Source organism: Mytilus californianus, unplaced genomic scaffold, assembly GCF_021869535.1.
Source record: "Mytilus californianus isolate M0D057914Y unplaced genomic scaffold, xbMytCali1.0.p SCAF_2, whole genome shotgun sequence".
NCBI classification, from domain to species: Eukaryota; Metazoa; Mollusca; class Bivalvia; order Mytilida; family Mytilidae; genus Mytilus; species Mytilus californianus.
In genome coordinates this window covers 65521585-65548201 of record NW_026262668.1, presented here as the reverse complement: position 1 = coordinate 65548201, position 26617 = coordinate 65521585, and the positions used below count along the sequence as shown (strand labels likewise).

Here is a 26617-nt window from a genome sequence, read left to right as displayed (position 1 = left end):
TAAAGGTGCAGGGCTAAATAACCTCCATGGAAATGTGAAATGCCAATGCTAATATATCTGCATTTTAAATATCATAGACCTACCACTTAAAGTTCCCCTTCAACTGACCTAATCACAAACTAATACATGTAAACTAAGCAAAAGTTTCAAAGTCAATAAATCATGACTGAGGGGGTGGGGCAAAATAATCTCCAAGGAAATGAGATGTGCCAATACTAATACAACTGCATACCAAATATCATTGACCCACCACTAGTGGTTCCCCATAAACTGACCTAACCACAAACTATCAATTACATGTAAACTAAGAAAAAGTTTTAAAGTCAATATACCATGACTGAGGGGTGGGGCAAAATAATCTCAATGGAAATGAGATGTGCCAATGCTTATACAACTGCATATCAAATATCACTGACCTACCACAAGTGGTTCCCCATAAACTGGACCTAATCACAAAATAATACATTGTTGTGTACCTGTGATTCAATTTAAAATGTGCCATCCCAAGCATCCGTAAGTTGCAGATACTCAGTAGGCATAAAACATGCTTTATGGCTGTTTATTACTGTAGATTCAGAAATTATTTGCGTGGTTTTTATCAATGGGAATAATGCGACTCCTTGAGTATCACAATACACCTTATCTCTATTTGTCCGCCATTGCTGGACATCATACAGGTTCCCGTAAAATTTTGACGTCACAAAAAAAAATGTCTGAAGCCACAAACGAAAAGTTATTGTTGTGTGACATCAGTTGTTCAAGTATCGCAGATTCTCGGGTCAAGCGTCACAGATTCCCAAATAGCGATAAGGTCTATAAAAAGAACTCACATTCTGATATCTGATACATATATCTGTATGTATCTTTTCCTAAAATCGCAATAATTCACCTCACATTTTTTTTCATTCTTCAAAATTCGCAATAATAAATGCACTCAATAATTTTCTGATTATACAATACTTTATTCCAATATTAATATTTAGGCAATATCTGCAAGGCTGGTTGACGACGAAGAGAAAAAGTAATTTTCACAAAATTTACAAATTCAGGTTAAAAATATGTCATACAGAACAGTATCTTTACAAGTACACATGTAATTAGTAAATTTAGATAACAATATACTGTTAACACAGAGATATGTCTCGCCTATTTGTTATATTGATAATGCAAATGCATACATGTGATGGACTGTGAAACTCAGATCAGGAGATCGGGAAATTTTGGTCAGGAGATTAGGACTCAGATCAGGAGGTTTTTAATCGACATAAATTTTGTCGTAAATGAAACAGTGTGCTGTAGAATTGTCTTTTAAAGTGTGTTTTCTTCAACTTTCCATCTGAATGTATTATGTTTATAGTACCCTTGTACTTATAAAGTTTCTCTATCTTTATTCAACATGTTCAATCTAACATTCTTTTTTGTTTGGTATGTTCTTTAAATTTTTTATTTCATATCTCTTTTCTCATTATTCTTTTTACCAACCATTGCAATCAGAACATTTGTTTAACTATCTGCAAATCTTTTCTCATTATTCTTTTTACCAACCATTGCAATCAGAACATTTGTTTAACTATCTGCAATTAGATCTTTATTACATGTTAAGAAACACATTCAAAAAAGTGAAGAGGGTCATAGTTGCTATATAAATTTCAATTTAAGCCTTGAAAGGAAGTATAGAACCCTCAAATAATTTTCAAATTATTATTTTTTTATTTGTCCTAAGACATTTAAAATCATTTAAGTACCATCCTTCTATGATTATTTGTTCAATTTATATTTTATTTATATTCTTTTAAAAATTTACATAATGAACCATGACTGAAGGTACAGGACTAAAAAATCTCCATGGAAATGAGATGTGCCAATGCTAATACAACTGCAAACCAAATACCATTGACTTTTCATAAGTTGTTCCCTTTAAACAAACCTAAACACAAACATTAACTTGTAAACTATGTAAAAGTTTCAAAGTCAATGAACAATAATTAGGGGGTGGGGTTATATAATCTCCATGGAAATGAAACTTGCAAATGTCAATACATTTGCATACGAATATCATTGTCTTAACATTAGTGGTTCATCTTAAACTGACCTAATCACAAACTAATACATGTAAACTAAGCAAAAGTTTCAAAGTCAATAGACCATGACTGAGGGGTAATGACCAAATATTCCCCATGGAAATGAGATGTGCTAATGCTTATACAACTGCATACCAATTATCATTGATCTACTACTAACAGTTCCCCTTAAACCGACCTAATCACAAACTAATACATGAAAACTAAGAAAAAGTTTCAAAGTCAATAGACTATGAATGAGGGGGCTGGGCCAAATAATCTCCATGGAAATGAGATATGCCAATGCTTATACAACTGCATACCAAATATCACTGACCTACCACTAGTGGTTCCCCATAAACTGACCTAATCACAAACAAATACATGTAAACTAAGCAAAGTTTCAAAATCAATAGACCTTGACTGAGGGGGCAGGGCCAAATAATCTCCATGGTAATGAGATGTGCCAATGCTAATACAACTGCAAACCAAATACCATTGACTTTTCATAAGTTGTTCCCTTTAAACAAACCTAAACACAAACATTAACTTGTAAACTATGTAAAAGTTTCAAAGTCAATGAACCATAATTAGGGGGTGGGGTTATATAATCTCCATGGAAATGAAACTTGCAAATGTCAATACATTTGCATACGAATATCATTGTCTTAACATTAGTGGTTCATCTTAAACTGACCTAATCACAAACTAATACATGTAAACTAAGCAAAAGTTTCAAAGTCAATAGACCATGACTGAGGGGTAATGACCAAATATTCCCCATGGAAATGAGATGTGCTAATGCTTATACAACTGCATACCAATTATCATTGATCTACTACTAACAGTTCCCCTTAAACTGAACTAATCACAAACTAATACATGAAAACTAAGAAAAAGTTTCAAAGTCAATAGACTATGAATGAGGGGGCTGGGCCAAATAATCTCCATGGTAATGAGATGTGCCAATGCTTATACAACTGCATACCAAATATCATTGACCTACCACTAGTGGTTCACCATGAACTAGACCTAATCACAAACAAATACATTGTTGACGCCACTGCCGTCGCCGCCGGAAACAGCATACCTATGTCTCGCTTTTTGACTCCGTCAAGGCGAGACAAAAACTAAAATACAAATTCAGTATCTTTAAGGAAAGGTAAAAGAATGAGCAAATGTCATTTTCAGTTTGTAATTGAGTCAATATGTCAACTTGAACTAGACAAGAAAGTTATTTGTAACTTCAAATTACACAATTATGATATTGAAAATTGAGATGAACACTAACAGGGATAGTCATGATGATCTACCTTTCTAATCTTTCTGTTTTATAATGATATAGTATTTATAGTATCAATGGCAAGGTTGTCTGATCAGTCTGGTCATGGGATATAATTTTTTAGAAAAAACAACTAATTATATATTCATATAAGTATTACTTGACTACAAAATTTGGTTCAAATTGGATGAGTATATGGACACAGGATATCAAGTGGACTAATCATATGCCCTCCTTTACAATTACTGTGGATTCATTACTATTCATGGGATACATATTTTCGTTGATTTCGTGGGTATAGTAAAACCACAAATTAAAAAGTTCAACAAGTTTCAAATTTCTATTGGGTTGTTTTTACCGACTTTGGGAAAACCACAAAACCAAATATCCACGTAAATGTAAAATTTCTTCAATCCACGAAAATTAGTATCCACGAAAACAAATGAATCCATAGTATCTTACATTTTTTCTAACTGATTTGACATTTCAGAATTCAAAGCATTATGGGTAATATTATAAAGGCATGTACCAGAATATTGTGATTGGTTAACCCTATCTTTAATGGATATATTAAGCTAATGGTTTAATGTTACTTTTCACAGAACAAAGACTTTTTTTCTTGTCTTTTCATCCTGTTGTTGAATTAGAATCAGCAGAAAGGGTATTAATCAAAGACAAAAACACTTCCTGCTTTCACAGTGCAGAATCTAGTGTTAAAATATTACCTCCCCTGTAAACACTGAAAACTTTTTCTTTTCAATGTTTGTTCCTTTTTAGCAAAGGCGCTCATAAGAAGAGCGACTTTATTATTGTTCTTGTGTCATGGGTTTTGTCACTGTTCAGAAAGTGAATATGTCCATGGCTGGCTGACTACAGTTTTGGATTATGAATTAAGATGAATTAAGCGTTCAAATGAAGTATGCACTATTTGTTCTCTTCTTTATACAAATGATTCAGTTAGTATATTCCACTCAGCAAGATACCTACTTGAGAAGAGCTTTTGGTTGATTGATTGTGCCAAATAATTCATGATACTTGTACTTACATTTTACACTAGAAAATGTTAAAAGCTTGAAAAAAATTTAGTTTTTTAATCTCAAGCTCTTTATTCAGCTCAGATTTACATTACTGATTTGAAAATTTAATCTACAAAGTCATCTGAACATTACAGTAAAGAATTTTCACTTGCTAGCTGGCAACTCATTATGAAATAAATTGTCCTTTGAAATAAAATAATCATTAGGTAAGGGAAATACTCAGATTGAAGTTTTAGAAAATTTTACTAATGTACTTAAACAAGAGTGCACATGCTGAAATGTCTCGCCTGCTTTACTGACCATTGATTTTATGTTGAAACTCTCAAAGATAAAGGTTTTACTAAAAGCATCACAGAAACTCAGGTCAGATAAATCCTATCAGACATATACAGTACACCTTACAAAATTTGTATACACAAAATATAGTGACCTATTGCTTATGATAATTGAAAAACAGACCAAAAAAAAAAAAAATTAACATTGACCAATGAACCATGAAAATGATGTCAAGGTCAGATGATACTTCAAGACAGACATGTAAAACTTACAATCATTCCATACACCAAATATAGTTGATCTATTACTTTAGTACTTGAAAAACAGACCAAAACACAAAAACTTAACATTGACCAATGAACCATGAAAATGAAGTCAAGGTCAAATGATACCTGCCAGACAGACATGTATACCTTAAAATCATTCCATACACAAATATAGTTGACCTTTTGCTTACAGTACTTGAAAAACAGACCAAAACACAAAAACTTAACATTACAAGTGAACCATGAAAATGATGTCAAGGTCAGACGATATCTACCAGACAGACATGTACACCTTAAAATCATTCCATACACAAAATATAGTAGACCTTTTGCTTATAGTACTTGAAAAACAGACCAAAACACAAAAACTTTACATTGACCAATGAACCTTGAAAATGAGGTCAAGGTCAGATGAAACCTGCCAAACTGACATGTACCCATTACAGTCATTCCATACACCACATATAGTTGACCTATTGCTTATAGTATTTGAGAAACGGACCTTATCATGTAACTTTATGATCCATGAAATGAGGTTGAGGTCAGGTGAACCTTGTCTGACGGACATGTAGACGTTGCAAGGAACACATATACCAAATATAGTTATCCTATTACTCATAATAAGTGAGAAATTCACATAACAAAAAAACTCAAATATTTTTTCAAGCAGTTGCTGAACCATGAAAATGAGGTCAAGGACATTGGACATATGACAGACGGAAACTTCGTAACATAAGGTATCTGCATACAAGATATAAAGCATTCGGTTCTTCTACCTTCTGAAATATAAAGCTTTATACAAATAGTTTACGCTGCTGTCGCCGGATAGTAATACCTATATCTCGCATACTGCGACATTCGTGGCAGGCGAGACAAAAACTGCATTTGTGACTGTCAAATCCCCCAAAAGATGGTTGCAACTCTTCAAATACAGTACTGTTATTCCTTAATTTTTGTTGTATTCATTTAATTTCACTAATCCTACATAAGATCATAAGTATTACCATATGAGCTTGTATCCTGTTCTGTTCTGTTAAAACTTTCTCAACCTGTCTGACTAAAACTTCTGGATAGCGGACCCCTACCACTCTTTCACCATTATTCAGTTTTACTCTAACAACCCGTATTGTGGCTTCAGATTTACTGTAAAAACAAAAGAAAATCTTCTTATAATGGCAATTTGGATATTTTCAAATACTTTTTTTTAAAGCTTTCTTAAACTAGTGTTTAGGACTGGCTCAAGTGTTAATGGTTTGGTAAGAGCTGTTTAGCCAGCAAATAATGTTTGCAAAAGAGCAGGCTTATTGTTGGGTAAATGCTGTTTAGCCAGCTATTAATGTTAAGAGCTGATAATATGTAGAATGACTGTTTAAATTGTGTTGGAATTGGTTCATTTGTATTTGTGCATTTGTGAAAACAGGGCATGTGACTAAATATGGCGTTTGTAGGAAATAAGTATTTCAATTCCTAGATTGAAGAAAATAACCTCTTTTCCTTTCAGATTTCAAATTCAGTAGCGCAACAAATATTTCTGCTTTTTTTATAAACACAAGAATTAAAATGACATCTACCATTTAAAATACTAACCTGAGATTAAGTTTTACAGCAAATTTATTTAGAGTGGCTTCCAATAATGTCATGTGTGACACAATACTTCCACATAGTAGGTGCATTCTGTAACATCTACTTCCCACTGAAAAAAGATTGATTGTTTGTGTTTAACACCACTTTAAGCACTATTGGCAGAAAAAAAGACAACAGTATCTCAGGGGCGGATTCAGGCGGGGGCGTGGCGGGCGTGTGCCCCCCTTAAAATTTGCAAAGCATGGGTTGTCCTCAGATTGATAAAGAATGTTTTGATAATTTTACCTCAAAAAAAATTTCGCCTTGCTCCGCTCAACAAAATTTTAAGTTTGCGCCCCTGGATACTGAAGAGTTTGAAAATTTCCTTCACAGCAGTTATGTATTTACTGTGGATTTATTTATTTTCATGGGTACCAATTTTCATGGATTGAGGAAAAATTGGGTTTTCATAGATATTATTGACTTTGTGGTTTTACAAAGTCTACACTCAAGCTTATAGTAAATTTGTACTTCATTGAACATTTTAATTTATGGTTCACCTGTACCAATGAAATCCACTGTACATGCTATAAAAACTGGAAACTTTTTAGATATCATATATTTTTTTAAATAGTAATTCCCCACTTATACAAGCATAACAAAGATGACAAAGACCACATCCAGAAGAAACTTTGGTATAACAAACAACTAAAACTTACATTCTAAAAAGCTGTAAAAAAACGTACAAAAACTTTTTCCTTTGAACTCACTTCACATATACATGTATAATTTACTGTTGTATTATCTTTTTATTATCTACACATAAAAAATTGTAAATTTTTTTAAAAGAGAGGAGAAAGATACCTAATGGGCATTCAAGTCAGTAGCCTCTGCTGGCCTTTGTTAGTCTTGTATGTTTTTTAATTTTAGTTCATTCATATTTTTTGGAGTTTAGTGTGACGTCCATTTTCACTGAACTAGTACACATTTTTGTTTAGGGGCCAGCTGAAGCCCGCCTCCAGGTGTGGGATTTTCTCGCTGTGTTGAAGACCCATTGGTGGCCTTTTGCTGTTTTCTGCTCTTTGGTCAGGTTGTTGTCTCTTTGACACATTCACCATTTCCATTCTTAATTTTATTCACACTCACAAGCTCCATGGCAAAAAAACGAAAAAGACCAAAAGACAAACAACAGTACATGTATACAAAACACAAGATAGAAAACTGAAGACTGAGGCAACACAAACCCAACCAAAAACAGGGGGTGTTCTCAGGTGCTCCGGAATCGTAGGCAGATCCTGCTCCACATGAGGTATCTGTCGTACATACTCATTTCTCTTTTAACAAATTTAAAAAGTTCTTTTTTTATGCTTCAGATGAAAAATGTGAAAAATGTAGTGATCCATCTAGTACATCTCCTTACAGCAATGGATCGGCAGGTACTCAAAACTTCATGGCAACAATATTTCTTACACTCTTGTTACATTTATGTCTGACATAAGGAGCTCAACATCAACAGAATGATTATTCAGCAGACGGACTCTATGTCAGTGACAGATGCATATACCTAGTGAGAATGGAGACGACATTTAATGCAGAAAAATAAGAATTAAGGAATACAGGTATTGTTTTCAAAGGAAAAGAGAGAAGATACTAGATTTCTGAACTGTAAATAAACTGATTCATGTTGTGATAACCTTTCTTTGTAGGGTAAACAGGATTTCATTTTCCAATAATTTGGGAAATGAGTTATACTTCTTTTTTCTATTGTAAAGTGTATACTATACAAACAAGGTATAAATCTTCTGTTAAAACTTTTTAATACCTGCAACATACGTGGATTTTTGTTTTTGTTTGTTGTTGCAATACTAAAGGAACCTCAGGGGGCCACTTCCTATATACAGGGTGATAGGTTGTGCCGCTGGAAATAGGTCGCTTTTTCCAGCATGAAAATATGCGATACATGGGAAAAACTATCAAAAATATATGATAAGGTCAATAAAGTTCCTATTACTTATATGAAAGGCCCTGTCACAGCAGAAGTCTCGCCATAAGTAAACATTACATAAGGAATCTGAGCTCCTAGCAAAGGTGATATTTTCTCGATTTCACGAAACCCAACCAATATGGGAAAGTTGACATTTTTACCTTCGCAATATATGAAAAGGTATACATTTTTAAAATCTAAATTATATGAAAAGGGTGGGGTAAGAGAACCCCAGAGATATCCCTATCAATTAAGTATTGAAGAAGCCCCCCCCCTCCCCTCCCCTCCCCCGGAGAAAAGAACAAACTGTTAACCATGTTTTGTAGGTATCAAAATATTATCTCACATTTTGATTTTTTTTTTACATCAAGATGAATAAGGGTTGTCATTTTGTCATTTGTTTGTGCCCCCTGTGCATATTGGTCCTGCATATTTCAATAAAATTCAAGAAAGGTGTTGAATTGTACAAAATGAACAGAACTTTGAACCTTGAATCAAAGATCAATCCATATTGTGTGTATCTGTACCTCTTCAGCCCTTTCAATAATCAGGAAATCAAAATTCAACATTAAATTTTCAGAGGTTGTAGAATAATAGTATTATTCAATAATTTCATTTGACTTGATATTCAGAAAATAACTATTAAAATGCTTCTTGCAGTTTCTTTAAAAGCGAAACTAATCCACTTAAAATTTCTGAGAATTTGGGCTTGACCCAAATGACTAATATAATAATTCCACAAACACTATGCTTTCCACTCACTGGTATTTTGCAAAGTCAAAGTATGACACCATGAATAAAAAAAAAGTCCCAAGTTCAATGATACTTCCAAATACTACTAAAAAAACATCTTGGGATTTTTTTACTACAAAAATTGTTTAACATTGCAATTACCTACTGTGGATTCATTTTTTTTTCTTCAAAAATTGGTATCCCATGAATAATAATGAATCCACTGTATAAGGCACTATGATTTTGTATAAAGAATGTTTCACTAAAACTCACCTCTACATGTTTTGCTGTGTTTACAAGATTTACCATGTATACACTGTTCCTTTGACTGGCTATATAATTCTTTCCATAATTTCTCTGCAAATTACAACATACATACTTAAAATATAGACTTGATTTACATGCAGTTACAGAACTGTTTCAATAAGAATTATTCTGACAAGAAATGTGCATATATGATAATTTGGGGTTTACCTGGCTTTGCAGGGGTGATACATGATTTTTCAATTTTTACACCCTTAAACAATCAACAATATAAAAGCAATAGTCCCTGTAGATATATCTGTTTTAATGTATTCTGTATAGTAGTATACATTTCTAGATATTCATTTTAGTCTATACATTGTACAAATACAAATGAATGGTTGTGAAATTTAATCATGTTTACATTAATACTTGTTTTTTTTTGTCATAATTATGCTGTACACATGTTTTATTCACTCTGTACCCTACTTGTAAGAGAAAAAAAGGCAACAAGTACTATGAATTCATTTATTTTCGTGGATACCAATTTTCATGGATTGAGAAAAAAATTGTATTTTCGTGAATATTGGATTTCATGGTTTTTTCAAAGTTTGCATACAAGCCTATAGAAAATTTATACTTTGTTGAACATCTAAATTTGTGGTAAACCTTTACCAATGAAATCTACAAAATCGGTATCCAACTAATAATAATGAACCCACAGTATAATGCTTGTCCAAGGTAAAGAAAGAGTTTCTTGTGAGTTTTATTAACTAATATGTTCGTAACATAATTTTGTATTTCATTGACATTTAATTCTGTTACATTCTGATACTAGTTACATCTATTCCACAGGACTAGTAGTGGTTTGCTTCAAAGCTGAATTATGGTTAGACAGCTTATTCTCTGTTAATTTACATGTAATATTTGGTTACAGTATTTTGCCTTCTAACTTCTTTAATTGAATTTGGTTATGAAGCTTTGAATGCCTGTACAAGCCAATAATTTATATAAATATATATATTTCATCTGAAATTTAGCCCAACAATGTTATATCTGCAAATTTGCTCTAGCAAATTTTTGTCTTTCTCTCAGCAGGATTCGAACCAATGCTTCGCTGACATTCTGGCATACACCCCTCTGCTGTATCCAGCACCATAGAGTAAACCATTCAACTAACTAGGCTATATATATATTTGTTGTCTGTACCCTTTCCAAAACAGGATTTACATCTCCTTCTATAGCATAAGTGTGAATACATCTACTGTAAATTCAGAAATTTTTGAAATGTTTTTATTATTGTAAAATTTGCGAGGAGACAGGTGTCACAAAAATAAAAACTCGCATTTCCAATTTTGATAGCATTATTTGTTTGCAGTATTTTCTGAAAATGCAATAATCAATATCGCATTTGTTGTCGACTGCTAAATAATTGCAATATTACATGTATGCAATAATTTCTGAATTTTACAGTACTTGATCTGCAGCTGGGAAATGTTTTTTGCAGGTTTTAACACTTAATTCATTCAAGTGTTTAGTGAAGTTGCACACATTACCAGTATGTTCTATATATTTTACAAGATTCTTCAATTACAACCAGATTCTTCAAATGGCCTTCAAAATGATCAAATGACTATCGTACACCAATGTACTCATCATTTTTCAATCCTTGTTATAGATAATCATTGACAGATCACATAAAAATTCTATTATCACAAAGTGCTTTTGTTTTACCCCAGCTTTACAGTTTACTTTGATCAATAGTTCTTTTGTTATCTAATACACTAATTGAGAGGTAAAATGAGGAATATGGTTAAACTAGAACAAATATTTACAATCTTTTCAATATTTGTCTGTTTGTAGCATGCAACATTGATAATAGAATATCTTAAAGATTCAACTGAACATTTTTTCTCATGTCATTATGTCATTTGAGCTGCTTTTGCATCTCCGAATTTTGGGCCTCACAGTTGTTTTGATTGAGACGGTCTGCCCAATTTTAGTACTTTTTGAAATACAGATACCAAATTTTTCTTCCATAATATGTATAGAAAATGCTTGTATCTGATTTGATCCTCACAGGAATAAAGAACCAATATTACAGTAATATTCTTAATTTGTCTCATAGGAGTTACCGAAATATCTAATTTTTATCTTACTGCAATAGATCAAAAGTGAAATTTTGCTTTTGATGCACATTTCTTGAGTTAATGTTTTTGAAAACTAAGGCAAAGTGAAAATCATCAAAATCTAACATAACCTCCATTTTGTAATGAGAAAAAAAACAGAATTATTTTATTGTTTATTGTCTTTTAAAGCTGAAATGAAATTCAATGAATTTTTTAAAACATTCCAGAAACCTTCAAATTCCATTAAAGATATCTTCGTGTGAATCTTATAGTGTTATAAGTCCACTTTTGTTAAAAATGGAGATAGCTATATATCTGAGATCCAAGTGCAATGGTCTATCTCCCTATACAACTATAATACGAGATTTCTACACTCTAAGAGTTTTTGTCATAACTACACTGTTCTATCTCCACACTCCCATTGGATTATAATGGCTTATAAGCAGCTTATTCATCCAGTCAGTTCCATACCTGTCAACCTATGACAATGAAAATGCAGGTCATGACCTGTATAGAAGAATGAAATCTCAGGTCATAACGCATACGAACTTTTTCGAGCTGAATTTCAGTATTTAGTGGACATTTTTCTTATAATTTATATCAAAGTTTCCAAAACATGTCCACATGGTTAAGTAATTTAAAATTGTACATTTAATGATTTCATTGCACTTAAAGGCCAGATAGATTTGTGTTACATTGCCTTAATTTCTTTTCATATTCATTCCATAACATACATTTCCATGACATACATTGTGCCAACTTGTGATTTCTTCACATACATTTGTACAGCTTTTAACCAATTGAACATGTCAACAACAAATGGATGTTTTTAACAACCTTGACTGGCTATACAGCCCTTGCAAGGTTGGTACAGAACATGTCAAAAGTTGATATTAGAGTATAATAAAATAAAGTTAAACAATTAAAGGAGGTATAGATGAAAAAAGTAATTTTCAAAATTTTTATTTTTTAATTGTTCTGAGGTAGAACTAGAGGCTCTCAAGAGCCTATGTCGCTCACCTGTATTTACTGATGCTTTGGAAATCATGTAAAATAAGGTTAAAATCATAATTAATAGTATTAGATAATAGATATTATAATGATATCTAAGATAATAACAAAAAAATGCAAAATTTTTGTAAAATTACTAACTCAGGGGCAGCAACCCAACAACGGGTTGTCGGATTCGTCTGAAAATTTCAGGGCAGATAAATCTAAATCTGATGAACATTTTTGCCACCTGTCAGATTTGCTCTAAATGCTTTAGTTTCAGAGATATAAACCAAAAACTTCATTTTTAACCAAGTCGGCCATGATGGTTGGAAGGCGGGGTCATCGGACAAAATTTTTAAACTAGATACCCTAATAATGATTTGGCCAAGTATGGTTAAATTTGTCTCAGTAGTTTCAGAGAAGAAGATTTTTGTAAAAGATTACAAAAATTTACAAAAAATTGTTAAAAATTGACTATTAAGGGCAATAACTCCTTAAGGGGTCGACTGACAATTTTGGTCATGGCAACTTATTTGTAGATCTTACTTTGCTGAACATTATTGCTGTTTACAGTTTATCTCTATCTATAATAATATTCAAGATAATAACCAAAAACTGCAAAATTTCCTTAAAATTACCAATTCAGGGGCAGCAACCCAACAACGGGTTGTCAGATTTGTCTGAAAATTTCAGGGCAGATAGATCTTGACCTGATTATCAGTTTTACCCTATGTCAGATTTACTCTAAATGCTTTGGTTTCAGAGATATAAGCCAAAATCTACATTTTACCCCTATGTTCTATTTTTAGCCATGGCGGCCATCTTGGTTGGTTGGCGGGGTCATCGAACAAATTTTTAAAACTAGATACCCTAATGATGATTGTGGCCAAGTTTGGTTAAATTTGGCCCAGTGGTTTCAGAGGAGAAGATTATTGTAAAAAGCTAACGACGACGACGACGACGCTGACGGACGACGGACGCCAAGTGATGAGAAAAGCTCACTTGGCCCTTCGGGCCAGGTGAGCTAAAAATAAGTAAAAGCATTATTCTGATATGTTTTTGCATTCAATTCATTTTAGATTTAATCTTTTTACAAAAAAAAACATAAGTTTAAGGAGTATATTGTGAATTGACAAAAAAGGGGAAGTAACTCAACTTGTTTTTAAAACAACTTTGAAATACACAAATTATTTACAACCTAAAGCTAAGGTAATTGGTGTTAATTAACAGTGTGCTTGACACCAAAGCTGTCAAGTGAAGCCATGCACTGAAATGGGTCACTTGATTTGAGTTTACACAGCTAGTTGAACTTCTTGTCCAGGAAGAATTACGAATTTGCTGGTATTTCATAGGAAAATCACTTTATATGAAATCAGTCTGAAGGCTTAGGAATCCGGGTGAAAACAGGTTATTTTCCGAATTCCCGGTTATTTGGCCACCCGGTGGGTGTCCCGGGTGACCCCGTAGAATTGTGAAAATCTCGGGTCACACCTGCAGGATCCCGGTCAGTTGACAGGTATGCAGTTCAGATAAAAGTATTTTTATAATGTTGTATCTCAACTATTTCTCATGTATTTTTGCTGTTAAATAATTGTTATCAAAATTATCTCAGTAGTACGATGATTAAATGGTTTGCATGGTTTGAACTCAATCTATGAGCAATTCTTAGCAAATCCAGCGGTACAGAATTGGGGATATTACACAGGTAAAAAATCCATAGTCTATCTCCAATGGTAATCTAGGGATTAATTTCTAAAATTACATTGTTTGTAATGAAATGTTCTATCTCCAAAAAAGAGGATGCTTTATTTATAAGTTGCTTGTCTATCAAAAAAACAATCAAATAAAGAGTTACTCTTCATGTACGTACATTAGATTCCTATATAACTTTTTATGTCTCAGTCAAATATCTATGATACTGCGCTTTTAAACTTTAATTCAAATATTTACCACTATTACCAAATGGGAAATACATCATTAAAAGATTTACACGACAATATATTGATCAAAATATGAATCTAATCATAGCATGCTGGACAATGTATTTTCTAATAGAAAGTTCTAAAATGATCTTAAAGAAATCATCAGTCAAAAAGCAAGCATCAGTTTGTTACTTTAGGATAAACCAGAAAATCAGTTTTATCCTGCACTAACATATAGTATGTCTTCAATTTTAAAGACTATACCATATGGTTTGAAGACTTAATAAAAGAACAGAGTTCCAATGTCCTCCGTGTTGCACATATTTTATCTGTCCATAGGCAATAACTAAAAAAATTTTTTTATAAATATCTTAGAGAAATGAAGGCTTGAGAGCTAATGCAATGAAATTTCCAATACAAATCAATATTTCCAAGGGGTGCAACTCTTTTTAAAATATTTGATTGGAACTGATTTTTCGAATTTGTCAGAGACATTGCTGATATAAACCTTTGATATAAATTTGATAAAAATCTGGCAAAAATTGTACATGTGAGAGCTTACAATGCAATTTTCCATAAAAATAAATATTTCCAAGGGACATAACTCTTTTAAAAATAATTGAATGCCACTGATTTTTTAAGTATCAAAGACATTGTTGATATAAAACGATGATATAAGTTTCATAAGAATCTGGCAAGAATTGTACACATACGAGCACTAACAATGCAATTTTCCATATAATTAATATTTCCAAGGGTCATAACTCTTTTAATAATAGTTGATAGTCACTGATTTTTCAAACTTGTATAAGACATTGCTGATACACGTATAAACCTATGATATAAGTTTTATAAAAATCTGGCCAGAATTGTACACAAGAGCGATTACAAGACTGGATGAACAGACATGTCACATGGGGGACAAAAAAAAGATGACAGGTACATCTATACGGGCTGGTTTTCTACTGTGACACAGAGTAATATTTTAGTTATTGATGTGCATTTCTTAAATATCAACTTAAATTTTTTTATCCTTACAAATAAAGATTCAAATATGGTAGGCATATTTTGAAAGAAGTTAATGTTGTGAATTTTTTGTATATACATAATAGTTAATTTGTATTGTAACAAAACATTTGTGACTACATTCCCATAAATTTTGGGAAAATTTACCTGTACAATACTGACATTTTTTTTTAATCTATTGATTTTTGTTGTATGTAAAATAGCGTAGAGACACACTCTAGACATATATGTATATATTGTTTAATACATTTTACACATTTGTAATTTTATAAGAATATTTATAGTTTACTATTATGTTCATATACTGTAAAATATTTTTGCTGTGTATGATATATGTATTTTTAGTAAAAACTTTGTAGAGGAATCTTTTTTGCTTACCATGTTGACCAATACACAATTTGCACTTTACAATTTTATATGCTGTGTGTAAATGGTTTCATACTGAAATCAATGAACATTTTAGGTGACTGTCTGTCATACATACAAACATTTGTCTTCAATTTTTATAACATCCAACAGCTCTTTACATGAATGGCTAAAATTGGCTGGCACTTTAGAGCAATGCCAGTCTTGAAAACAAAGTAAACTGGATGATGGATAAATCTTAAACATGCTTGTTTAAAACATGCATAGGAAAGAATCTAGCAACTCTGTATTTCAATGTGATTTACAATCAATCAACATTAAACATATTTCTTTTTCTGTATTTATCCTGTTGGGTTTATTATCATAACTTTGCATATGGACATTAAGCAATAGCATAGATCTGTTTAAAGATTTGCAAGTCTGTTAATTTTACGCAGACTAGAGCAGTTTAAAGATTTGTTAGTTCATTTTGCATGTGTTTAAAGATCTGTCAGTTCATTTAGCATAGGCAATTTAAAGATCTGTTTGAGAGGCCATTTTGCATAGAACTGTTTCAATATTTGATAGTCAGCTCATTTTGCACTGAACTGTTTAAAGATATGTTAGTCAGCTCATTTTGCTTAAAGCAACTTAAAGATCTGTCAGTCAGCTCATTTTGCATAGAACTGTTTAAAGATCTGTTATTCAACTCATTTTGCATAGAGCTGTTTAAAGATCTGTTAGGCAGCTCATTGTGCATAGAGCTGTTTAAAAGATGTTAGTCAGCTCATTTTGCATAGAACTGTTTAAAGATCTGTTATTCAACTCATTTTGCATAGAGCTGTTTAAAGATGTTATTCAACACATTTTGCATAGAGCTGTTTAAAGATCTGTTAGTCAGCTCATTGTGCATAGAGCTGTTTAAAGATCTGTTAGTCAGCTCATTTTGCATAGAACTGTTTAAAGATCTGTTAGTCAGCTCATTTTGCATAGAACTGTTTAAAGATCTGTTAGTCAGCTCATTTTGCTTAGAGCAGTTGCAAAGAGCTGTTTAAAAATTTGTGAAGTATTGAAGCCATAAAAATATTAAAAATAGCATATATCTCTTTTTTAGTCCATGATTGTAAAGTGTTAAACAAACTTTGTTTAATTATTTTTACAAATGTTACCTAGCTGTGTCAATGAACTTATCCCTTCACCCAATGATGGAGGTATTCAGAAAACTTTCTACTTTAATGTTTAATGAATTTGAATGGATAAATATTAAAAAATACATGGAGTAATATAAAGAATACATATGTTACAGAACCCTTGGGAAGCAGTACAATATGTTCATATCTCTTGTAACTGCAAAAAAAATTTGAACTATCTAAATAAAACTTTTTAAGTTAATGTATGAACCAATTATTAATTCATAATTTCTTTTGATTGAACCTTGTCCTAATACAGAAATCTGATACAGAACAAGAAATATAACTGTAGATTTATTAATATTCGTGGATACCAATTTTCGTAGATTGAAGAAAAATTGTATAAATTGGATATTGAATTTCATGGTTTTGTTAAAATCTGCATACAAGCTTATGAAAAATGTGTACTTTGTTGAACATTAAAATTCGAGAATTACCAATACCCACGAATATTAATGAATCCACAGTAGTAATAATTTCAGTGCATAATATTAATTCATCATATCTGTTTCCCATGCTCAATTAAAATCTGCTTAAATTTTTTGCAAAATTTTAGGAAATAACATGCATCATTCACCTGCACCAAAGCTGAATATAATATGTTATTGTTACAGAAATAGTAGTCTTGTCAGTGATGAATGTTGTATAAACTGTTTAGACTAGTTATGTTAACATTAAATAACTTATTAAACATATGTTCTTGTTGTTATATAACCTACACTGACATGTTTTCATTTCATACAGGTTTTTGTAATACATACTGCACATAGGCGGATGATAAACATGAGGTTCAAAAGGGAAGAAGCAGTTGAATCAATTTTAAAGCAGATTTTTCACAGGGCTATATTTCCTAAATTTGTGGAAAGTTCTGTTGAAATCCATCAACCTTTACAGAAAGATTTGGGCTTTGAAGGTTATGAACTTGTTCGAAGACAAAATTGTATATCATTACCCCAAAACTTTTAAATTGGTAGTACTGGATTTAAAATAGATTTTCAGCACTGTTACTGATCTGTACCTCCTTGAAACAAGAGGGGACTGAGAGCCTGAATCACCTATCTAACTAAAACATACCATTTCCATATTGAGTTTAATTTTTATCAAAATCAAGAGTTTTCTGAGAAACACATTTTTTTCAATCAAATATACATCATTTCAAGTACTGGTGCATTCAAGTGAAATCAAGGCCATTTTCTAAATATATATATATATATACAGTTCCAAGTAGGATCACATCATTTGTTTAAGCAAAAATGAGGAAATAAAAATTTGTAAAATATTTGAGAACTGAAAATGCATGTAATATTTGTCACTCGACATTAAGCATTGATTCATCAATTACTCAAATCAATCATATATTTTTTTTAAAATTAAGACAAATTTTTCTAAAATTTCTTCTGTAATGAAATGTGTTACAGATTACAAGTCTTAGGATTTCAGCTAAATTTTATATAAAAATAAGGAGATGTGGTATGATTGCCAATGATACAACTATCCACAAAAGTTCAATTGAAGTGGATGTAAGCAATTATAGGCAGCTTTACAGCCTTCAACAATGAGAAAAACCCATACCATATATCAATAGTCGGCTATAAAAGTTATATATATATATTTTTGTAGGTCAAGCATGGTTTATGTTTCATAGAATATTTCAAATAGTGAACTCATCTATATCATTTTATAAATGTGTATACAAACGTATACCATCCTATCCCAATGTGACATGAAAAATGTGTCAGAAGTTCAACTGTTATTTGATAGAAAAGAAAAACAAAGGATATGGGGTATCCATTCATGACAAAAAGTCTGTACATGCACAGCAAAAACACACAAAAAGAGTTTGTAAAGTTCTGTTATATGATTTATTTTGCTTTAATCAAAATACAAAGATCGTAATCAGTAGTTTGTTCTCTTACAAGATTACATAGAACTTTTTTCTAATATTATTTTCCTTATAAATATTCTCCATTATATGCTTTTCAAGACCCTCTATAAAAATCATGTGAGGCAAAATTTGAGAACTCTTTTCTGATATAAACAAATCAATTACTTTTCTATAAACATTAAAAACATAAGGTGGGAAAATGTCTTACAAATACAAACACTGGATCAATTGTCTAATTAGTATTAGAAGTACTGCTGTGATAAATTATTTAAAACAGATTTTGCAAAAACTGGAATAAAATTCTTGCATTAAAGCCAATTATAAAAATATACACCACAAGAACATGTGTTCAATTAAACATGTAGCTACTCAATCATAAACGGTTATCACAGAGATATGTCTCACCTTTTTGTTATTTTCATAGTAAAATGCAAATGTTGAAATTAAAAGTAATCTAAAATTTTCAAAGTTAAAGAACCATGACTGAAGGTACAGGGCCAAACAATCACCATGGAAATAAGATGTGCCAATGCTTATACAACTGCATACCAAATATCATTGACTTATCATAAGTGGTTGCCCTTAAACTGATCTTATCACAAACTTTATCATGTAAACTAAGCAATTGTTTCAAAGTCATTAGACCATGACTGAGAGGGCGGGGCCAGCAAATCTCCATGGAAATGAGATGAGCCAATGCTTATACAACTGCATATCATATATCATTGACCTACCGCTAGTGGTTCCCCATAAACTGACCTAATAACAAACTAATACATGTAAACTAAGCGATCGTTTTTAAAGTCAATAGACCATGACTGAATGGGTGGGGCCAACAAATCTCCATGAAAATGAGATGTGCCAATGCTTATACAATTGCATACCTAATATCATTGAGCTACCACTAGTGGTTCCCCATAAACTGACCTAATCACAATCTTATACATTGTTGATGCCTCAACCGCAAGAAACAGCATACCTATGTCTTGTTTTTTGACTCAAAGAAGGTAAGATAAAATACCATTTCAAGAAAAATAGCTATTATTACACTAATTGAACGTTCAAACCTGTATTATTTTTAATATGTACTACAACTGTTTACACCTTATCGCTATTTGTCCACCATTACTGTCATTACTGGACATCAAAAAAGTTCTCATAAAATTTTGATATCACGAAAGGTAAAGTCTGACAACACATTGCAAAAGTGATTGTTGTATGACATCAAAGTTCAAGTGTATCAAATTTTTCAGTCAAGTATCACAGATTCCCAAATTGTGATAAGGCCTATTATGTAAACATTAATCCTAGCCCATACCAGACCTATTACATTAATCAGAACCTGTTCATGTGTCAAAAAAAGAGACACAAAATACCAAGTGACAATAAAAGTCATAAGTCAAGGAAAAAAACAACAAAAATAGTCTGCAAAACACTACTATGAAAAAAAAATGACTGAACAACACCAAACCCCACAAAACCAATACCAGATCTGGAACTGTCACTGCATGCAATTGATTGAGGTATAATGAATGTTGTAAAATTTCAAACCATTTGCACAAGAAAGTTTTCTACCCAAATGTCTTTTGGAGGGAAGCAATTATAGACAGATTCTAGCTGTTACTAGACCTGCTTTGCTTTTGTTGTTGGTGACCCTGGTAACAAGACTGGGGTGATCTCAGGCGCTCCAGAAAGGTATGTAGATCCTGCTTCAAATGTATTAATTATTGTTCAGCTACAACATCTAACTTAACTAGAAATCCTTCCATGAGGAACAATGGTTATCCACACATTGCACAAGACAATGTTGTCAGTTCTAAATTCCAAGAGAAAATTAAAATGTATTGTTTTTGCTTTAAAGAAACAGATATGAAAGAATAAGTTCTCCATGATCAAATTTGCATCTTTCAACCAAATATTAAACCAGCTAAGCCAAATTTTAAATCAAAACCGTCTAACAATGGTAATAAAATGCTTAGCTGAGCGCAGCCTGATACGACCGCAGAGGTCGAACCCTGAACAGTTGGGGCAAATTTGGACACAATATTCAAGCTTGATACTGTCTGAATTTAGATTGTGATCAAATTTTTGACATAATATAGGTTTCTGACACAAAATAAATGTGGTCAAAGATCTTAAAAATCTATTGCGCAATACTGTGCAGTTAAAGATTTCTTCTTGAAAGTTTTTAAAAATTTGAAATTTGAAAAAAAAAATGAACCCCTTAAAACAATTGAAAAAAAAAATCCCCCCAAACTTTTTGACTCCCCCCACCTGGGAGCAATTACCCCCAAACTCAATCACAGTCTTCCCTTTGTAGTAAGGAACCTTGTAGTACAATTTTAGAGAGATCCATATACTTAAACACAAGTTATTGTCTGGAAACTAGAAAAATGCTTGTTTTTGGCCCCTAATTCTTGCATCTTTTGGGCAATTACCCCCAAAATCAATCTCAGCCTTCCCTTTGTGATATGGAACCTTGTGGTACAATGTCAGAGAGATCCATAAACTTACACACAAGTTATTGTCCGGAAACTACAAAAATGCTTGTTTTTGGCCCCTTTTTCCTAACCTGTTGGTACCATAACCCCCCAAAATCAATCCCAACCTTCCTTTTGTGGTATTGAACCTCCTTGTAAAATTTCATAGAGATCCATTCACTAAAACTAAAGTTATTGTCCGGAAACAAAATGTGTCTTCGGACAACGATGACGACGACAACATCATACCTTTATACGCGAACCCCAAAAAATGTTTGCGGTCGTATAAAAACTGATTCTGTAAGAAAAACTAGCAGAAAAACAAAATCAACATTCCCAATTTCTGTTTTCAATAAATTAATTAACCCATTTAAGCAAATTCTTTGTACCCTATTTATTACAAAATTGCCAAAATAATGTTGCAGGTTAGTAAAAGAGAGGGCACCATATATCACCTAAATGGTCTGCAAAAAGGGATGATGACTGTTTAATGAAACTTTTCAAAGCATGAGCCGTAATTATGTTTTAGAAGGTTAAATTGAATAAAACTTGTATGTTATCTGCAAATGATGATTCTACTTAACATCACAATATTAGCAAAGAAGCTAACACTGTTTGACATTATAGACTTTTTCCAGAAATTTTCAGGCAAAGGGACATAATTTCCTAAAAGCTGTTTGTTCTTCTATCATGCGGTTATAATATTGCCCCAGGTTAGGAGAAGATTTAGCCCTCACAAATGCATTAAACCCTGCAACATTCTTTATGTGTCTGTCCTAAGACAGAAGCTTCTGTGTTTTTCATTTCTTGTTTTGGTACGAATCAGTCTTGTGATTTTATGTTTTGAAATGTTTTCACATTTTGTCATCCCTGGGCTTTTTATGGCTCATATGGTATGTGTTTTGCTCATTGATGAAGACCGTACAGTGACATATAGTTGTTCACATCCTTGTTCTTAGGTCTTTGGTGGATAATTGTTCTACTGGGAAACCAAATTTCCTTATTTTTATATTATATGCAGGTGTAACATCCATGTCCTATGGTCTTTGGCATTGGCAAAATTACAACACTTCCTTACCGGTATTTTTATTCAAAAATAGGTAGAGCTTGATCAAGACACAAAAAATTTGGCTTAATATTTACTAGGACACTTTCAGTATAAAAGTAGCCATACTAACAAGACCCATAAGAATGTACCTGGGGCTCTTTTCACAAAAAATCTTACAACAAGAATTGATTATAACTTATACTGAAATGTTAATGACTTAAAGAGTACTTTTTTCTTGCAAGATTTTTTGTGAAATTGATCACAGAATAACATCCGGACACAACAGTACATGAAAAAAACCTGCATTGTGGAAGAAAACACCAGATACATGTATTATATCCACACTGAATAGGTTTAAACAAGAGAAATATATTGAAATTCTATAGCAAGGAAGAGTCATCATTCACAAACTATTTTGCATCTGAATTTCATAATATCAAAACATATTATGAAGCAGAACTTTTAAAGATAAATATTAAAACAAATTTACTAGTAATTGATCTTTATATTATTTCATAGAAGTCACTAATGTTGGAAAGCCTTATAAAGTTATTATTTTGGTTGTATGTGACAGACTGATGGCCATACAAAGTGCCAACTGCTTGCTTCCCCAAATATTAATTTTCACAATTTTGTCATTATGATGTAACTGCTAAAAATAAACTGTTACACAGAGATATGTCTCACCTTTTTATTATTTTGATAATAAAATGTAAAGGTTGAAAATAAAATAAAATGTATATTATGCAAAATATTCAAAGTCAATGAACCCTGAATATAGGTACAGGGCCAATTAATCTCCATGGAAATGGGATGTCCCAATGCTAATACATCTGCATACTAAATATCACTGAACTACCACTAGGGGTTCCCCATAAACTGACCTTATCACAAACTAATATATGTAAACTAAGCAAAAGTTTCAAAGTCAATAGACTATGACAGAGGAGACTGGGCCAAATAATCTCCATGGAAATGAGATGTGCCAATGCTAATACAACTGCATACCAAATATCATTTACCTACCACTGGTGGTTCCCAATAAACTAACCTCATCACAGTTTATACATTGTTGATGCCGCCCCCACCGCCAAAAACAGCATACCTATGTCTCGCTTTTTGATTCCGTCAAGCTGAGACAACTAGAGGCTCTCAAGAGCCTGTGTCGCTCACCTGATTCTACTTTGGTTTTGGAAATCATGTAAAAATAGATTAAAATCATAACAGATACCCTAATAATGAGTGAGGTTTAATATTGGTTCTGTAATTTAATAAAAAATCCTGGTGGCCATCTTGAACAGTAAATCGGCAACAAAGTAGCAACACTTCATCAGCACCTCATAAGAAACATTTATGCCATGTTTGGTTTCATTCCATTCAGTGCACCTCTAGAAGAAGCATTTGTATGTATTTCCCATAGGGTCTTATGTCAAAGGAAGTCCCCCCCCACTGGCAGCCATCGTGCATGAAGGTTTAGCTTCAAAGTAACAACACTTAGTCAGCACCTCATAAGGAACATTCATGACATGTTTGGTTTCAATCCATTCAGTATGTGGTTCTCTAAAAGGAGAAATTTGTATGTATTGTCCATAGGGTCCTTTGTTAAACATTGTCCCCCGCTGGCGGCCATCTAGGATTATGGATCGGCTTCAAAGTAACAACACTTGGTCAGCACCTCATAAGGAACATTCATGCCATGTTTGGTTTTATTCCATTCAGTGGTTCTCTAAAAGAAGACATTTGTATGTATTTCCCATAGGTCCTATGTTAAACTAAGTCCCCCGCTGGCAGCCATCTTGGATTATGGATCGGCTTCAAAGTAACAACACTTGGCCAGCACCTCATAAGGAACATTCATGCCATGTTTGGTTTCATTCCATTCAGTGGTTCTCTAAAAGAAGACATTTGTATGTATTTCCCATAGGGTCCTATGTTAAACTAAGTCCCCCGCTGGCGGCCATCTTGGATGATTGATCGGCTACAAAGTAACAACACTTGGTCATCACTTCATAAGGAACATTCATGTCATGTTTGGTTTCATTCCATTCAGTGGTTCTCTAGAAGAAGTTCAAAATGTAAAAAGTTAACGACGACAACGGAAAACGGACGACGGATGCCAAGTGATGAGAAAAGCTCACTTGGCCCTTCGGGCCAGGTGAGCTAAAAAGTGGAAAGTGCACAACTTCCCGTTGTTTAAAATTCTTGCATTTGATCATTTATTTTATTCATTTTATATATTGGTTACCATTTACTCTTTGTATCCTGGACTTCTAATCAAAATATTCTAATCTGTTGCTTTGAAACTCACAGCTGTAATCCTTTACCTAATTAATTACATTTTTTCTTTATCATAATTGAGTGTGTTTTATTATCATGATAATTTTATCAATTTATAGTTATCCTTTTTGGCGGTTTTAACTATTACATAAACAATCAAATAGCATTGACCAAAATCATTAAATAACTCTTAAGAGCTACTTGTTGTTTTATTTATACTATTCTAATTTGGTTAAGTTTATTATCCATCATGAATTACTGTGCAGTCAGAAATTATTGGGAGGTTTTTTATTAATGCCAAAAAAGTGACTCCCTGAGTATCACAATAATAAGAAATCACATTCTGATATCTGGTATATATATCAGTATGTAGATTTACCTAAAATTGCAATAATTAAACTTGCATTTTTGTTCATTCTTCAAAAATCGCAATAATGAATGCACACAACAATTTTTGAATTAATCAGTAGATTATACTCAGGGCCAAATATGGAACACTAAAAGAAACTAAAGCATAGTATGTAAATAGTAAGAGATTTTGAACAAATAAACTGTAGTGACAGGCAGAAAGTCGGATGGATGGGTGTATGGATAGCAGTGTTGTTCCCATGGCCTCATGGTATTTTAATGCTATATTGCTTGATGTGATACTATCTGACATGATTTTCTTATAGATTGTGTTATGGATGATCCTTCATATGATGCTACAATTTCTAGATAGTATTTCAGACTTCTCTATTTGCTAGGATGCTATATGAAATTTGTTGGTAATATACTGGATAGAAATTCAATGAAAAAAAGAAACTAAATTCTTTTTTAAACTTTACTCTATGCTCTGCTGTTCTTACAAGCAACACTTAGGATTAAGATCTTTCCATTCTTGAACATAGCAGCATGCCCAATTACATGGCAGAGCAAGTTTGATTAAAAAATCATAATTGTTTTTCTCACTTTGAGGTTCATTAGGAATATTCATATGTGAATCCTCATGCATTTAAACATCCTTGGCTATACCAATATTTGGCTTTAATTCCAGATATGTTTATCTAATGCAGCGAATTCAGATCTTTATTACTTTGATGTTAACTAACATATTAAACATAAAACAAGCCTTTTCATCCCACATTAATATGAAATACTTCATAATTGATAACCAATTGTGAACTTGCAATTTTTGTTAGTTCTGGGGTCTCTTGTAATCCATACAATGAATCTTGCTAATATTGTGGATCCATTTATTTTCGTTAATGCCAATTTGAGTGGCTTGAGGAAAACTTTTATTTTGGTTTCGCCAAAGTCAGCAGAAAATGTGTCATTCGTTGACCTTTAAATTCATGGTTTACCTGTACCCACAAATCCACGATAATCCAACGAATGAAAGAACCTTAGTGAGGGTGCTCACATACCCCACGTCCCCACATTGTCATTGGAGAAATAAAATGAAAGAACCTAGCGCGCTCACATACCCCACTACCCCACATTGTCATTGGAGAAATAAAATAAGTGTAAGAAAAAAAAATTAAATCATAATTTCCTGTCAATATGCACATCTACATAGTATGTCCTTATTATCTACACAGTTTTATGAAATTCTGTTGTGTGGTTTGAGAGGAGTTGCGATGACAAAAGGTTGCAGTAGTATATTGGACAAATAAGTTCAAAGGGGCGTAACTCCTGGAAAAAGAATTGAATCATAATTTCCTGTCGATATGCACATCTACGTAGTATGTCCTTATTATCTAAAAAGGTTTCATGAAATTCTGTTGTGTGGTTTGAGAGGAGTTGCGATGACAAAAGGTTGCAGTAGTATATTGGGCAAATAAGTTCAAAGGGGCGTAACTCCTTGAAAAAAAATTGAATTGTAATTTCCTGTCGATAT

General features: G+C 32.5%; 2 protein-coding genes across 3 annotated transcripts in view; one reads left to right on the top strand and one right to left on the bottom strand.

The window, feature by feature from the left end:
* Positions 1 to 17739, top strand: part of LOC127730249 (acetylcholinesterase-like) — a 78063-nt gene extending 60324 nt beyond the window's left edge. For both annotated transcript variants that reach the window (XM_052238548.1, XM_052238549.1), the window contains exon 4: positions 7858 to 17739. In XM_052238548.1, coding sequence (XP_052094508.1) covers positions 7858 to 7982 — 125 coding nt within the window. In that variant the 3' untranslated portion in view covers positions 7983 to 17739. The remainder of the gene's footprint in view (positions 1 to 7857) is intronic.
* The window catches only part of LOC127730238 (uncharacterized), an 80987-nt gene that overhangs the window by 6203 nt on the left and 48167 nt on the right, over positions 1 to 26617 (bottom strand). The window contains exons 29-31 of the mRNA XM_052238534.1: positions 9474 to 9557; positions 6509 to 6614; positions 5926 to 6064 (exon numbers count right to left, since the gene is read on the bottom strand). Of these exons, the coding sequence (XP_052094494.1) occupies positions 5926 to 6064; positions 6509 to 6614; positions 9474 to 9557 (329 nt within the window). The remainder of the gene's footprint in view (positions 1 to 5925; positions 6065 to 6508; positions 6615 to 9473; positions 9558 to 26617) is intronic.